Genomic DNA, 14,256 nt, shown 5'->3' with positions numbered 1-14,256 from the left:
AAAGTTGTATACTTATTGTGTGGAACTGCAGGTCTAATAGGCTATGTCTACAATAGATATTGTCTGATGGCTTTTTGTTTTGGTCGAGTTAGGGTTAAAAATACGTTGACAATGTAGAAATATAGGCCTACTTTTAGTTTTGGTTTAATTACTTTGGCAAATATGAAGCAATGGGGCGTCCATGTTTTTTTCTGATGTTTAGGCCCTACCATATAAGGCCATGAGTCGGATAATTCAGAGCTCTCAAAAAACAAAAACAAAAACGGAGTTTCCCAGAATCTCTCCCATTACAACCTTGAATCTTGAATGATCAGACACTGGTATTTGTGGCAACTCTCATATGCAAAATCGCAACCCACATGGAATGGAAGTGTCTGAAAAGGCATACAAATATGTATCAGCCAAAGTACATTGTTCTTGGTAATTATAGAGCCACATTTTATGGCTGTGTTGCTCTACTGATAATGCACTATGGAATCAAGCAATTGTGTTTGATTGTGTGACACAACCATAGGAATCTTTACCATAGCAACCATTAAACGCAGCAGAAGTCTCAGGGTCCGCCTGTCTTTTGCGAAACCTAAAAATATTTTTTTTAGCAAAGACTGAAACATCTTGTCAATACACGATCTTTGGAAGAGTTCCCCCTTTCCTGGGAGGAGCTTAAAATAGATTCCTCCCTGCACATGTTTACCAGCGACGAGGAGGTGGTGAAAGGCGTTGGGGGGGGGGGTTGTGGGACATTTCCTGCTGCTGTCAGGATGATGGTTTAAACCGTAAAACCTTACCAGTTCAGTTTGTGCGGAGTTTGAGACCTCGGTGGAGAAAATTAGAAAGCGAAGAATGTAGTTTCATTCAAACTAACTGTAATATAATAGCTACTAAGTGATTGCTACCTCGCTAGCCTAGTGAGTATTGAGCAACAACAACAACAAGACTGAGCTGCTGTCCGTTATCTGCAGCGGTGAGTGTAAATTGCGTGCTTTTACAACTTGCTGACGCAAATAGACTTCATGTTTGATCATAAAGGTCATGGTTCATTTTCCTTTTGGGTAAAAGATTGGTTAAGATTGAACAGTGTTTCTATCCAAATGCACTTGCTTGATCATCCTGTTTGGTTTGAACTTCTTAAGGTCTTTTTTTTCACATAAGTTGATCATTCATTGTAACCTAGTGCACTGGCATGTGTGTGCAGGTGCTGATACTCCACCTTTAGTCGGGTTGAGGTCAGCCTGGAGATAAAGTTATAACACTTTCACTATATTTATCTTCTTTTAGTATTTAGTAGAATAACTAACTTTGAATTTAAATGCTCATTATTGGTAGTACTGCCCTCCAAAGGAAGACAAAATTCTTGAAAGCTATTTTTATGAAGACACTTTCTTTAATATTGGGCCTCATCTGAAAAGTGATGGCCCAGTCTTTTCTATGTTTCTGTCGAAGTGGCTCTGGAGGACAAATTCCTCTTCTATTTATTGAATGCATCTTTCATATGAATTCAATATTGATATATTTGTTTTTATAAAATGTATGAGGAATCCATATTTGTTTAACACAGATTTCATATTAACTTATCTTTTATTTGTATTTCTTTATTTTGGAGCATTGAGAGGCTTTTTAGCCTAATGCTGTTTATGTGGCTGTTTAGACCTTCTCCTCCTTTCATTCCCTTAGTGCTGACCTTTACCCCACATGAAGCTACCACACTTGGTCTTCATGGCAGCTGTCACAGACAGGCTGTTTACCAGACACTGGCTGGGAAATGTAGGCTGCCAGGCCCTGCTGGCATAGTTAAAGTGCTATCTTGATTTAGCAGAATCAGGAAAAGGTTTATTGCCACAGAATGTTACACTTACGATAATTTGTCTTGATGATTGGTGCATACATAACAGACATAACATATTAATCATAATCAGTAGAAAAAAGTTGGCTGAATGGATTGAAGGCAATTAGTGCACCTAACCCTTATGTTGTCCTTGAGTCAAATTTGACCCCTTTTCAAAGTGTCTATATCAAAAATATGTTTTCATTTTAATTCCTCTACAGCTATTATGTGGAGCGAAAGAGATATGATGATACTTTTAAGTTTGCGGGCTTATAATGTTGCATATACTGTCATCTTTCATACGATTTCTAATGTTCATTTGTTCTTGTTGCAGTCTCAAGAGGATGTCTATGAATGCTCCCTTTTGCAGTTTTAGGATTAATCCTATGGATATTGATGCTATTGTGGAGGATTAATACCAAGGCCGTAACGATGCCCGTGAAAGGAGAGGAATCTCCTTCTGGCTGTGGTCGGCCTGCAGCCGAGGAGGATATGCCTGCTACACAGTCTTCTCATCCTGGCGAACATTGCCTGTCAACAGTTCCTACTACCTCAACACACAATGAGGTTAACAATCCTCAGGCCAGCAGTGGCTCTGTGGGTCTTGACGTTGAAACCATGGACACTAAGGCTCTGCAGGCGTCCTCTAAGGTAAACTCAGAAAAGCCATTAGTGCTAGTGACCACCCAGAAACCGTCCAGAACTAAAGTGCCAATGTTCAGCTCTGGGCCTAAGGCGAGGGAACGCCTCAAGTTTATTCTCGGAGCATCGGAGGATAATTCTTCAGACGAGGAGTCTCGGGTCACCAAACCTCCAAGTGGTGCATCTCAGCCGCCGACCTCTGCCCCCAAATCTTCTCCTCAGCAGGCGTCCTCCGCAGGGCCACAGTCCATCTCCTCAGGCATGAAGTAAGACCTTGTTTCTGACCTTGTTTGGGAATTTAATATCAACTGTTTAGGGGCAGGCATGTTTGGCATGTGACATAAACATTGAAGCATCTCACTCATGCCAAAAAACAAGTCTGAACTAGTAGTTACAAACACAAACTGGGCTGGGTTGTTTTTTTTTTGGTCTGCAGAGGCTGTATTTTCTCAAAATGTGTAAGTCAAACGTGGCCACGTTGGTGACGTGCTGTTATTTTCCCACTCACACAAGAGTGTGTCTTATCACCTGACTGCGTGGAGTTGATTTGCTTTATTGCCACATGCCAAACACACTTGGCTCTATTATTGGAACAAGAGGCCGAACCAAATGACTTTGAAAACCGTGTTGTGACCGAGAGTCACAGCACGGCCAACAAAAACACTTTTAAAATTTTCCACAAATTTTAGTTTTGAACTTATTTTTACAGTGCATGGTGGAGAGTTATTTTTATATCCAGTGATGGTATATGATCAGATGGGATTGTTTGGTACACAAAGCTACATGCTTAACTTGACCTGCTTAGTTGCATTGACTTACCCAAATGCATAAAGCTACAGTAAGTGTGCTAGCGGGACTTGTGGGAAGCATCATGAAGTGGAAAAAGGTAAGAGATTTTCCTCTCCCAAATCTCAACCTTAGAATCCTCTTTCTGCAGTTCACAGGGGGAAAACATGTAGCAGAAGTTGCACTTTTGTAAAATGGTAATTGGAAAATAAGTCTAATTGTACATGTGTGCATAAAGGTTTCAGCCTTACATGTCTAAAAACTACAGATTTTGCCCGGATACTAGTTGCTTGCTTTTAAGTGAAGTGAAGTAGAATGAACACTTTTGTCCTGCTGTTGGTCCTTGCCTCTTTGTATAGTTAGATGAGACAGCCTGTGATCTGTCACAGGGGATCTTTAAATTATTTTGCTGCAAATGTGGGAGGGGAGCAGTGAGGGAGCACATGAGAGGAAGCATTTTGTAGCGGTTTCTTTGTCTTGGTCTTAGATTTTAATAACTAGTTTTACTACTGAAGGACAATAAAGTAGGCCATATAATGGAGGAGGAAAACGGCTTTCAGGGTCTCAACTTGTTCCCATGTCTGCAAAGTAAGTTCTATTAAAAGTTGGATTCAGTTTTTTGTAACTTGATACGTCAGCTGCAGTGTTTATTATGTACACAGTTATCACATGGTTAATGTTACGTCTGCAGAAATATTGAAAACATGCATAATTACTACTTAATGAAAGTAGAATCGATACCGTAGGAACTTCTGCAGACGTGTTTGTCTGCAGAGATAATCGCTCGGCTGGCCTTTCTGTTGTTATGTAACTGAACAGACCTTGTCTTGGCGCACATAAGTTTGAGGAAATAAAAAAAATAAAAAACACTCCGGCAATATGTAGGCTACCCTCTAGAGGAGAGAAAAGTAAAACACACAAAGCAGTACAGTTATAAGCCAACAAGACTTAGTCCCTAAATCATTAATCCAGTAAAGTATGTGTCTAAGTAAATGAACCCCTACCTCATGAAAAAGATCAGAATCAGAAGGGCATGATTGTTGTTATGCCCTTCTGATCCCCTTTCTGATCTTTTTCAGAAAATGTTATCAAAAACTAGCTCAATAAAAGAGTGCAATCTGTATTTCCTGATCAATGGGGTATCATGTTTAAAGTTCATATCGCTCACTGATGCAACTCTGGTGTTCTCAACTCAGTGATATCTTAACATGGGTCGTCATTCTTATGAAGTGGCTTGTGGTGCAATTGCAACAAGAGTTTGGAATGAACAAGGTACGAGCTAGCTGATAATCATGGTACGTGGGATGATCTAATCTAGTGTTCAAGAATGTCTCTTTTTTGTGTGTTGTCAGACTGACTCAAATCAATAAATAAATCTGATGAGTTTATAGTTTTTAATGTTTACATCTCAAAATCAGACATTAGTAGTAGTAATGAAGTGTGTATGAAAATGCAAAATAGAAGCAACAACATATTCATTCAAACTGCCAGGTTTCACTAAAAGTAGCTCGGCTGGTTCATTTGAGATCATTTTAAATATTTTTGAATATAATTTTTGTTATCACTCATTAGTTCTACTGTAACTGTTTGGCTAAGGTAATGTCTGAATGAAGGCATCATGCTGATGATCTTTTATTGTCTTTGATTATCTTTGAACATCGGATAAAAAGGAGGACCATGTAGCACATAATTTGTTAAGATTGCACTTTTTCTAAGAATTCTTTTGTATGAAGAGCAGTTGCTAATAAATAGGCTGGTCCACAGTCTGTCTTTGCCTGTTGAGGAGAGGGTCTAAACTCTGTGTTTTTTCCTTTTCAGTGCTGTTGATCCCTTGTTGGAGCTACTGTAGTTTGTTCTCAATCCCATACTCACACTGTTATGTTACCAGTGTTAGGAGGGTTACTTTGGAAATGTTATAGGTTACCCTATTTAAAATGGAAAAGTATTGTAACTATTTCAACTACTTTACTAAACTAATGTAACTTATTACATGTAATTACTTTTTGATTACTTTTCTAAATTTCTAATGAAAATTTTCAAACGTTAACCATTCTCAAATGTTTCAACCTGGCAGTGTTAACCTTACATCAGTACTTAAAGCGCAAACATTTTTTTTCATCACATGAATTTAGATTAGAATCATTTATTTTGAACAACAGCCACCACAAAGTCAGACTTTACCTCCTCTTTTTAAATATGAGATTAGATCACATGATATGATTTAAAATAATAACAAAACAAATGTGTGTGTGTGTGTGTGTGTGTGTATGTATTTAACCCTTATGTTGTCCTCGGGTCAAATTTGACCCATTTTCAGTTTTTTTTTATCACAAGAAATGGGCCTTCGAAATAAGCGCTAAAAATGTCAACATTAGAAATATCAAATAACTTTGGAAAAAAACTTCAAAAAAAGCACCCACAACATTGAAAAAGTGACAAAAATGTTGGAAAAAGCAATAATAATGTTTCATGGTTGACGGGAAGACAACACAAGGGATATATATATATATACACACATTGCACAGTAATGTTCGAACCCTTCCCAGATTTTTGTATGACATTTTTTTTTTTTTTTACCTACTTTTTCCAGCCCTGGAAGGCGTTTTTATCCGTAGCCATAGTGTCAACTGTCAGACTGTTTTGAGAGGCAATTTAACTGTCAGATGGGTAACGCTGCAAATCCAAACAGGAGAACCAATCAGAATAGCATCAAACTTTACTGAACAGCTGTGGCTGGAAATGGCATATTAAACATTGTGCACATGAAAAACATGCAAAGCAACAACATTAAAAGTATTCAACATATAGCCTAGTGTTTTACACAAATATTCCAATATATCCAATGTAATCATGAACATTATTTACAGGTAGTTTTTCCCAGTAAGTGTAACGGATTACAGGTACTTATTATTATTACTTGATATTATTTTGTAATTAATAAATAGTTACTCACCAACACTGATGTTTACCACAATGACTGTAGAGGAGCCCTGTAGTTTGATGCTTGTTTTCCCTGCTCGGGTCTGACATGTCCTTGATTATTTGATATTTGTTTTAGCTCATATAAACAGAGCAGTACAATACACCCAGGTAATTGGGTTTTGCTGTGTTATTGGACAAGACTACTAACCGAGATTTTTATACTCCAGGCCTAGCATGTCTGGTCTTCACTTGGTGAATAAAGGACGTAAACACAGAAAGATGGATCTACAGAGGGACTTCACCGTGGCCTCTCCTGCTGAGTTCGTCACCCGTTTTGGTGGCAACCGTGTCATTGATAAAGTAAGAATGAAAAACCTCCCTGTATTTTTAAATCTCTATTTTTCATTGTTTAATGATAATTTGCAGCGTTTCCTTTTTTAGAGCTTCATAAGTGGTTTCTGTTTCTGTTCCAGGTGCTGATTGCTAACAACGGGATAGCTGCTGTCAAATGTATGCGTTCTATCCGTCGCTGGTCCTACGAAATGTTTCGCAATGAAAGGACCATCCGTTTTGTTGTTATGGTTACCCCTGAAGACTTGAAAGCTAATGCAGGTCATTGTGAACATGATACTTCAGTTTGTTTTTACTCACTCAGTGACTTAGTGACAGACTTTCATGTTTACATAGCGCTGGCCTCTACGGTCCAGCCAAGCACTATAAACTGTAAGCTGTTTGACCAAAGGGACATAGAAAGTGATCTCTGTAAGCTTGTACTGAATCAATAAATTATTAGAATTAATCATCAAATAAATATTACTCTTTTTTTCCCCTATAGAATACATTAAAATGGCAGACCATTATGTGCCTGTACCCGGTGGGTCCAACAACAACAACTACGCCAACGTAGAGCTGATAGTGGACATTGCTAAAAGAATCCCAGTGCAGGTACTCTTCACCATTCATCTAAACAACATATTTCTGGTCTGTAACCTTTTATCTCTTTGACCTTGCCTACCTTCCATTAAAAAGCTGTGATAAATGGCATGTCTGTGTGTATAACTGTTAACAGGCTGTATGGGCCGGTTGGGGTCATGCCTCAGAAAATCCCAAACTGCCTGAGCTGTTGGACAAAGCAGGAATATCGTTCTTGGGTAAAATCCAGTTTGAAATTACAGAAAGTTCACTTTATTTTTTATTTTGTTTATTCGCACCTTTGTCAGATCTCATTGGTAATTTACTTTATTTTTTTAGGGCCATCCAGTAAGGCCATGTGGGCTCTTGGGGATAAAGTAGCTTCTGCCATTGTGGCTCAGACTGCTGACATTCCCACACTACCATGGACCGGCTCAGGTGATGATTTAACTCCTGCACTGTCTCAGTGTAGTAACACAAACTCTACTTAGTCTATGTCAGTGTTTTTATACTCTGTCCTTGTGTGTTGTGGTGCTCTAGGTCTGAGAGTAGACTGGGAAGAGGACGACCAACTCCTGGGCAATGTAATCAGTGTTCCTCCAGAGATCTACAAAAACGGCTGTGTTCTTGATGTAGACGAAGGGCTGGCAGTAAGCATATTAAGCAAAGTCATCATGTGTTTTTTTATTTACTCCAACATGATTCCCTTCAAGCAAGTATCTTTTGCTATATTTGATGTGTTTTTTCTTCGCAGGGGGCTGAGAAAATTGGTTATCCGGTTGTTATCAAGGCCTCTGAGGGTGGAGGTGGAAAGGGTATCCGCAAAGTAGAAAGTTCTCAAGATTTTCCAAGTTTCTTTAGACAGGTTTGATGTAATTTATACCCATTTTATACAGTTGAATCTGATTTCGTTCTTACAGCTAACTTTATAATTTGTTTTGTTTTAAATGCAGGTTCAAACAGAGGTACCCGGCTCGCCTATCTTCATCATGCAGCTGGCTCAGCATGCCAGGCACCTTGAGGTTCAGATATTGGCTGATGAGTATGGAAATGCCATCTCTTTGTTTGGACGAGACTGCTCCATCCAGAGAAGGCATCAGAAGATCATAGAGGAGGCTCCTGCCACCGTAGCTGCTCCTTCAACATTCGAACAAATGGAACGGGTCAGTTTACGTTTAATTTGTTTATTATCCAACCCTAATTAGCTCCTCTAGTTGAGGCTTGACATTTGGTCTCTTCTTTCTGTCCCAGTGTGCTGTGCGACTGGCCAAGATGGTGGGCTATGTGAGTGCAGGTACTGTGGAATATCTTTACTCTGAAGACGGAAGTTTCCATTTCCTGGAGTTGAATCCTCGCCTCCAGGTGGAACATCCCTGTACAGAGATGATCGGAGATGTAAACCTGCCAGCCGCCCAGCTTCAGGTAAAAGAAAAAGAAGAAGCAGAATATTTCCAAAGTTGCAAAATGAGTAATTCTCTTTCAAATGAGACTATAGACAGAGATCCAATCCTTCCATTTTGACTTTTTGTTTCATCTCACATAGATTGCGATGGGAATCCCCCTTTATAGAATTAAGGACATCCGCTTGCTTTATGGAGAAGCTCCGTGGGGCGACACTGTTCTTAACCTAGAGGCTCCAGACTGCATACCATCTCCAAGAGGGCACGTCATAGCTGCTCGGATCACCAGTGAGAACCCTGATGAGGTAAAGCTCAGTTTCATTAACAAACCGTTTTGTTATGTTCTTTTGATTTGCACAATTGACTCGTCATCCTTGCGCTCTCTCACAGGGGTTCAAGCCCAGTTCTGGCACAGTGCAGGAGCTGAACTTCCACAGCAGTAAAAACGTCTGGGGTTATTTCAGCGTGGGGGCAACTGGTGGCCTGCATGAATTTGCAGACTCCCAGTTTGGACACTGTTTCTCCTGGGGCGAAAACCGCGAAGAAGCCATTTCGTGAGCCTTTTTTTGTATTTTATTGTTCCAATGTCATATCTGATCTTTAGCCATTAAGCTTTCAGGTTTGGCCTCTCAGGCAACAGTCAGTAACGTCCTATGTTGTAACTGCCCATGATGTAATAAAACAATGTGTAAATTGCAATGACCTGCCAATAATATAATGCAATCTTCAAAGGCAATTGTGTAATATACTTTTGCAACTAACGCAACTTCTTTATAGGTTATAGAGGGTTGACTTATTATTATGATAAAATAATGTAAATTCAGAGCACAAAACAAATCAAAATCACATAGGATGCATGTGTTTATTAGGTGTTATATTTGCTATGTGCTTCAGGAACATGGTGGTGGCTATGAAGGAACTGTCCATCAGAGGTGACTTCAGGACCACGGTTGAATACCTCATTAAGTTACTAGAGACAGAAAGCTTCAGAACCAATGACATTGACACGGGCTGGCTGGATCTTCTCATTTCGGAGAAAGTGCAGGTAGGAGACTGAAGACCTGTGCCATAAATCATTACACGGATAGGTACTTGTCTGTGTTTTTTTTGTTTAATAAAGCCACATGCTCTTCCTACAGGCTGAGAGACCAGATACCATGCTGGGTATTGTTTGTGGGGCTTTGCATGTTGCTGATGCAAGCTTCCGAAAGAGCATGTCTGACTACCTGCATTCACTGGAAAGGTCAGTCGACACAGTGCCCTCTTATTAATGTCTCACTACAATTCTTACTGTATGTTTATATAATTGACTTATAATAACTGCTGCATCTGTAGAGGCCAAGTACTGCCTGCAGCCAGTCTCCTCAACTCTGTCAATGTGGAATTAATATATGAAGGAGTCAAGTTCTGCCTCAAGGTATCTGCCTTGTTCCATTCACACGTTCCTTGTTTAACTCAACCTCTTGATTTATTAATTGCAAAAGTTATCATTTCTGTTGCCTGCAGGTGGCTCGCCAATCACCAACCACTTTTGTCATCATAATGAACGGCTCCAACATTGAGATAGATGTCCACAGGCTGAATGATGGCGGCCTCTTGCTGTCCTTCGACGGCAGCAGCCACACCAGCTATATGAAGGAGGAAGTGGACAGGCAAGAGTACTTAAGTCCGTTGATTTGAATTCAAGTCATTTCTATGTTTGTTTTACTCATTTTATTCGGAATTACTTTGTCCCCACAGCTACCGCATCACTGTTGGCAACAAGACTTGTGTCTTTGAAAAGGAGAAGGATCCCACGGTGCTGAGGTCGCCCTCTGCTGGTAAACTGTTGCAGTACTTGGTCGACGATGGAGCCCACCTTATTGCAGGAGAGACCTATGCAGAGATTGAGGTGAATGTGACAGCTTTTTTTTGTAAATTTGATTTCTTAAGGCATGTTATGTCTTTTGGTTATTTTTTATTGACTGGCTGTTTGCGCCGTGGTTTCAGGTGATGAAGATGGTGATGACGTTGACCTTGGAGCAGTCTGGTTGTGTCCACTTTGTCAAGAGACCTGGAGCGGTTCTGCAGCCGGGCTGCGTGGTGGCACGTATAGATCTGGATGACCCCAGCAGTATACATCCAGTAAATTATTTGAAAAATTACAACTTCCAGTGCATAAATTGTTGACTTAATTGTGCCTTTATAATTAAAAAAAAAACTTTATAACATTCTTCTGATGTTTGGGTCTTGGCTAAAAAGTATCAAATTAGATTTTTTGGCACGTTTTAGCCTGAGTTTGTCCAGATTTACTCATAACATGGTATATTTAATATTGTTTATGTTTCTATTTTTATTATCATGTGTCCCATGTTTTAATGTTTAATCATTTTTGTCCTGCCTTCACCTCCTGTCATAGGTGGAGCTCAACACGGCCATACTGCCACCCCAACAACCACTGCCCGTTGTCGGGGAAAAGCTTCACCAGGTGTTTCACTGTGTGTTGGAAAACTTGGTTAAAGTCATGGACGGCTACTGCCTTGAAGAGCCCCTCTTCAGCAGCAAGGTACACAGCAGGCTTTCTGCCACAGATTTTTCTATCATCAGTTTTATTAATTATAGGTGCATGTTCATGTCTGCAGCTGAAACAGTGGGTTGCTACCCTGATGAAGACCTTAAGGGACCCCTCACTGCCGCTGTTGGAACTCCAGGAGATCATGACGAGCCTAGCGAGTCGCATTCCGTCCAGTGTGGAAAAAGATATCCGTAAAGTCATGGCACAGTACGCGAGCAACATCACTTCTGTCCTCTGCCAGTTCCCTAGCCAAAGGGTGAGAGAAGCACAGTGGCATTCTGCTGGACGCAGCTGTGCAAGTTCTTTAAATACAATGTAATCTCATCATGTTTCTTTTTGTTTATTTCAGATTGCAAATATTCTAGACAGCCATGCAGCAACTCTACAGAGAAAGGCTGACCGAGAGATGTTCTTTATGAACACACAGAGCATCGTTCAGCTGGTACAGAGGTTAGTTATTTCCTTTTTTGTCAGAAGCAGATTGTACAGCAGTAATAAATAACAAATAGAACAATATTGCATTGATTGACATATGTTTCAATATGCCTGGTCCAGGTACCGAAGTGGAATTCGTGGTTACATGAAGTCTGTGGTTCTCGATCTGCTGAAGCAATACCTGCAAGTAGAGATGCAGTTCCAGCAAGGTACTGGTATGCTCTATATACTCTACATGAGGCATTTTCTTTAATAACCATGGTTTGTTTGTCATCATTTTACTCTTGTTCTCACAAACAGCTCACTATGACAAGTGCGTTATCAACCTGAGAGAGCAGCACAAACCTGACATGAATCCTGTGTTGGAGTACATCTTCTCTCATGCCCAGGTCTCCAAGAAGAACCTCCTAGTCACAATGCTCATAGTAAGGCCTCAACACTGGCATGCATACAGTAAATGAAACAATTAGGTTTTTAACATTTAGGTTTTAATGAAAAGACTTTGTTCCCCTTTACAGGACCAACTGTGTGGAAGGGATCCCATGCTGGCAGATGAGCTAATGGCCATTATGAACGAGCTCACGCAGCTCAGCAAGATGGAGAACTCCAAGGTGGCCTTAAGAGCCAGACAGGTAACTATCTAAGACCGCCTGATAAGTGTCAATTTAACACTATTCTGTCTGTTTTGAATATATGTTTTAATTAAGGTACACCTGGCAGACAGGTCACCTCAAGTTGGATTCAAGTGATTTTTTTTTTTTTAGACCATTGGTAAGGGTTGGGCTATATGGCCAAAATCTTCAATTGTTAGCATATTTTCTTTTTAATTCAGTATTTAAATAGTCTATTTAAAATAACCACATTGAAAAACCTATTTCTGTATCCTTGTGTGAAGTTAAAGGAACACGCCACTGTTTTTTTAAATAGGGCTTATCATGGTCTCCCCTAGCTGTAGATAGGTGGGCCAACACATTTTTTGTCTCAGTGCATGCATTGTTTAATGTCCGGTGCAACACCGGCAGCGCCGCCACTAGTTAACTTAGCGTAGTGAATGGACTCCTATGTTACTGGTTACCAAGTTGTGAGTAAAAGTGAGCCAACAAAAAACAACAACAACCTAATTACTTCTTGTGGCCTGCATATTCACTATGAGTACAAATAGCAAGGCAGATTAAAACTAGGCGATGATGCAGATATTGATTTGGGACTATATTGTGTGGAAGCACAGCCGAAGCACTGCTACATGGCGCAGAGATCACGCAGCAACTCTGTGTGAGTACAGGTCTTACAGTGGGGCTCATAAGTTTGGGCACCCCAGATAAAAATTTGTATTAATGTGCATAAAGAAGCCAAGAAAAGATGGAAAAAAATCTCCAAAAGGCATCAAATGACAGATTAGACATTCGTATAATATGTCACAAAAAGTTAGATTTCCATAATTTACACTTTCAAAATAACAGAAAATAAAAAAATGGCATCTGCAAAAGTTTGGGCGCCTTGCAGAGTTTGTAGCATGCACCGCCCCCTTTGGAAAGCTGAGACCTGACCTAATTGACGCTCACAAAGAGTGGAGAAGGCTATAATTTAGGTGCCAATATCCTCTGTTCGGAATGTAATTAAGAAATGGCAGTCATCAGGAACAGTGGAAGTTAAAGCAAGATCTAGAAGACCAAGAAAAATATCAGACAGAACAACTCGCAGGATTGTGAGATAAGCAAGTCCAAACCCACGTTTGACTGCACGATCCATCCAGAAAGACCTGGCAGACACTGGAGTTGTGGTACACCATTCCACTATAAAGAGATACTTGTACAAATATGGTCTTCATGGAAGAGTTGTCTGAAAAAAACCTCTTCTACGTCCTCACCACAAAAATCTGAGTTTGAAGTTTGCAAATGAACATATAGACAAGCCTGATGCATTGTGGAAACAAGTTCTGTGGACCGATGAGGTTAAAATATAACTTTTTGTCCGGAATGAGCAAAGGTACGTTTGGAGAAGAAAGGGCACAGAATTTAATGACAAGAACCTCTGTCCAACTGTTAAGCATGGGGGGGGGATCAATCATTCTTTGGGGTTGTATTGCAGCCAGTCGCACAGGGAACATTTCACGAGTAGAAGGAAAAATGGATTCAATAAAATTTCAACAAATTTTGGACGCTACTTGATGCCATCTGTGAAAAAGCTGAAGTTAAAGAGAGGATGGCTTCTACAAATGGATAATGATCCTAAACACACCTCAAAATCCATGGTGCATTACATCAAGAGGCGTAAACTGAAGGTTTTGCCATGGTCTTCACAATCTCCTGACCTCAACATAATTGAAACTTTATGGATAGACCTTTAAAAGAGCAGTGCTTGACAGACAGCCCAGAAATCTCAAAGAACTGGAAGACTTTTGTAAGAAAGAATGGGCAAAGATACCTCAAACAAGAATTGAAAGACTCTTAGCTGGCTACAAGAAGTGTTTCCAAGATGTGATACTTGCCAAAGGGAGCAGTACAAGGTATTAACTGCAGGGTGCCCAAACTTTTGCCGACGCCATTTTTTTGTTTTCTGTTATTTTGAAAATGTAAATGACGGAAATAAAATCTAACTTTTTGTGACATATTATACGAATGTCCATCCATCCATCTTCATCCGCTTATCCGGTATCGGGTCGCGTTCCCAGGCCAGGTGGAGATATAATCTCTCCACCTAGTCCTGGGTCTTCCCCGAGGTCTCCTCCCAGTTGGACTTGCCTGGAACACCTCCTAGGGAGCGCCCAGGAGGCATCCTTA

General features: G+C 40.2%; 1 protein-coding gene across 4 annotated transcripts in view; it reads left to right on the top strand.

Annotated features, from left to right (window-relative positions):
- The first annotated feature begins 695 nt into the window (after window positions 1-695).
- Window positions 696-14,256, top strand: part of acacb (acetyl-CoA carboxylase beta) — a 31,186-nt gene continuing 17,625 nt past the window's right edge. For 2 of the 4 annotated variants that reach the window (XM_032516415.1, XM_032516414.1), the window contains exons 1-25: window positions 696-964; window positions 2,160-2,733; window positions 6,403-6,535; window positions 6,649-6,787; window positions 7,011-7,120; window positions 7,245-7,326; window positions 7,427-7,525; window positions 7,628-7,737; window positions 7,842-7,952; window positions 8,041-8,250; window positions 8,339-8,509; window positions 8,631-8,792; window positions 8,878-9,041; window positions 9,382-9,532; window positions 9,627-9,730; window positions 9,823-9,904; window positions 9,994-10,139; window positions 10,228-10,378; window positions 10,477-10,611; window positions 10,886-11,032; window positions 11,109-11,297; window positions 11,391-11,491; window positions 11,597-11,685; window positions 11,777-11,901; window positions 11,995-12,108. In XM_032516415.1, coding sequence (XP_032372306.1) covers window positions 2,180-2,733; window positions 6,403-6,535; window positions 6,649-6,787; window positions 7,011-7,120; window positions 7,245-7,326; window positions 7,427-7,525; window positions 7,628-7,737; window positions 7,842-7,952; window positions 8,041-8,250; window positions 8,339-8,509; window positions 8,631-8,792; window positions 8,878-9,041; window positions 9,382-9,532; window positions 9,627-9,730; window positions 9,823-9,904; window positions 9,994-10,139; window positions 10,228-10,378; window positions 10,477-10,611; window positions 10,886-11,032; window positions 11,109-11,297; window positions 11,391-11,491; window positions 11,597-11,685; window positions 11,777-11,901; window positions 11,995-12,108 — 3,579 coding nt within the window. In that variant the 5' untranslated portion in view covers window positions 696-964; window positions 2,160-2,179. Of the gene's footprint in view, window positions 965-2,159; window positions 2,734-3,096; window positions 3,354-3,697; window positions 3,842-6,402; window positions 6,536-6,648; window positions 6,788-7,010; window positions 7,121-7,244; window positions 7,327-7,426; window positions 7,526-7,627; window positions 7,738-7,841; window positions 7,953-8,040; window positions 8,251-8,338; window positions 8,510-8,630; window positions 8,793-8,877; window positions 9,042-9,381; window positions 9,533-9,626; window positions 9,731-9,822; window positions 9,905-9,993; window positions 10,140-10,227; window positions 10,379-10,476; window positions 10,612-10,885; window positions 11,033-11,108; window positions 11,298-11,390; window positions 11,492-11,596; window positions 11,686-11,776; window positions 11,902-11,994; window positions 12,109-14,256 lie in introns of those variants that run through there. The other 2 variants (XM_032516417.1, XM_032516416.1) reach the window with 2 other exon arrangements.

Source organism: Etheostoma spectabile, chromosome 5 (genome assembly GCF_008692095.1).
Source record: "Etheostoma spectabile isolate EspeVRDwgs_2016 chromosome 5, UIUC_Espe_1.0, whole genome shotgun sequence".
Classification (NCBI taxonomy): Eukaryota; Metazoa; Chordata; class Actinopteri; order Perciformes; family Percidae; genus Etheostoma; species Etheostoma spectabile.
This window is presented reverse-complemented; position numbering and strand designations above follow the sequence as displayed.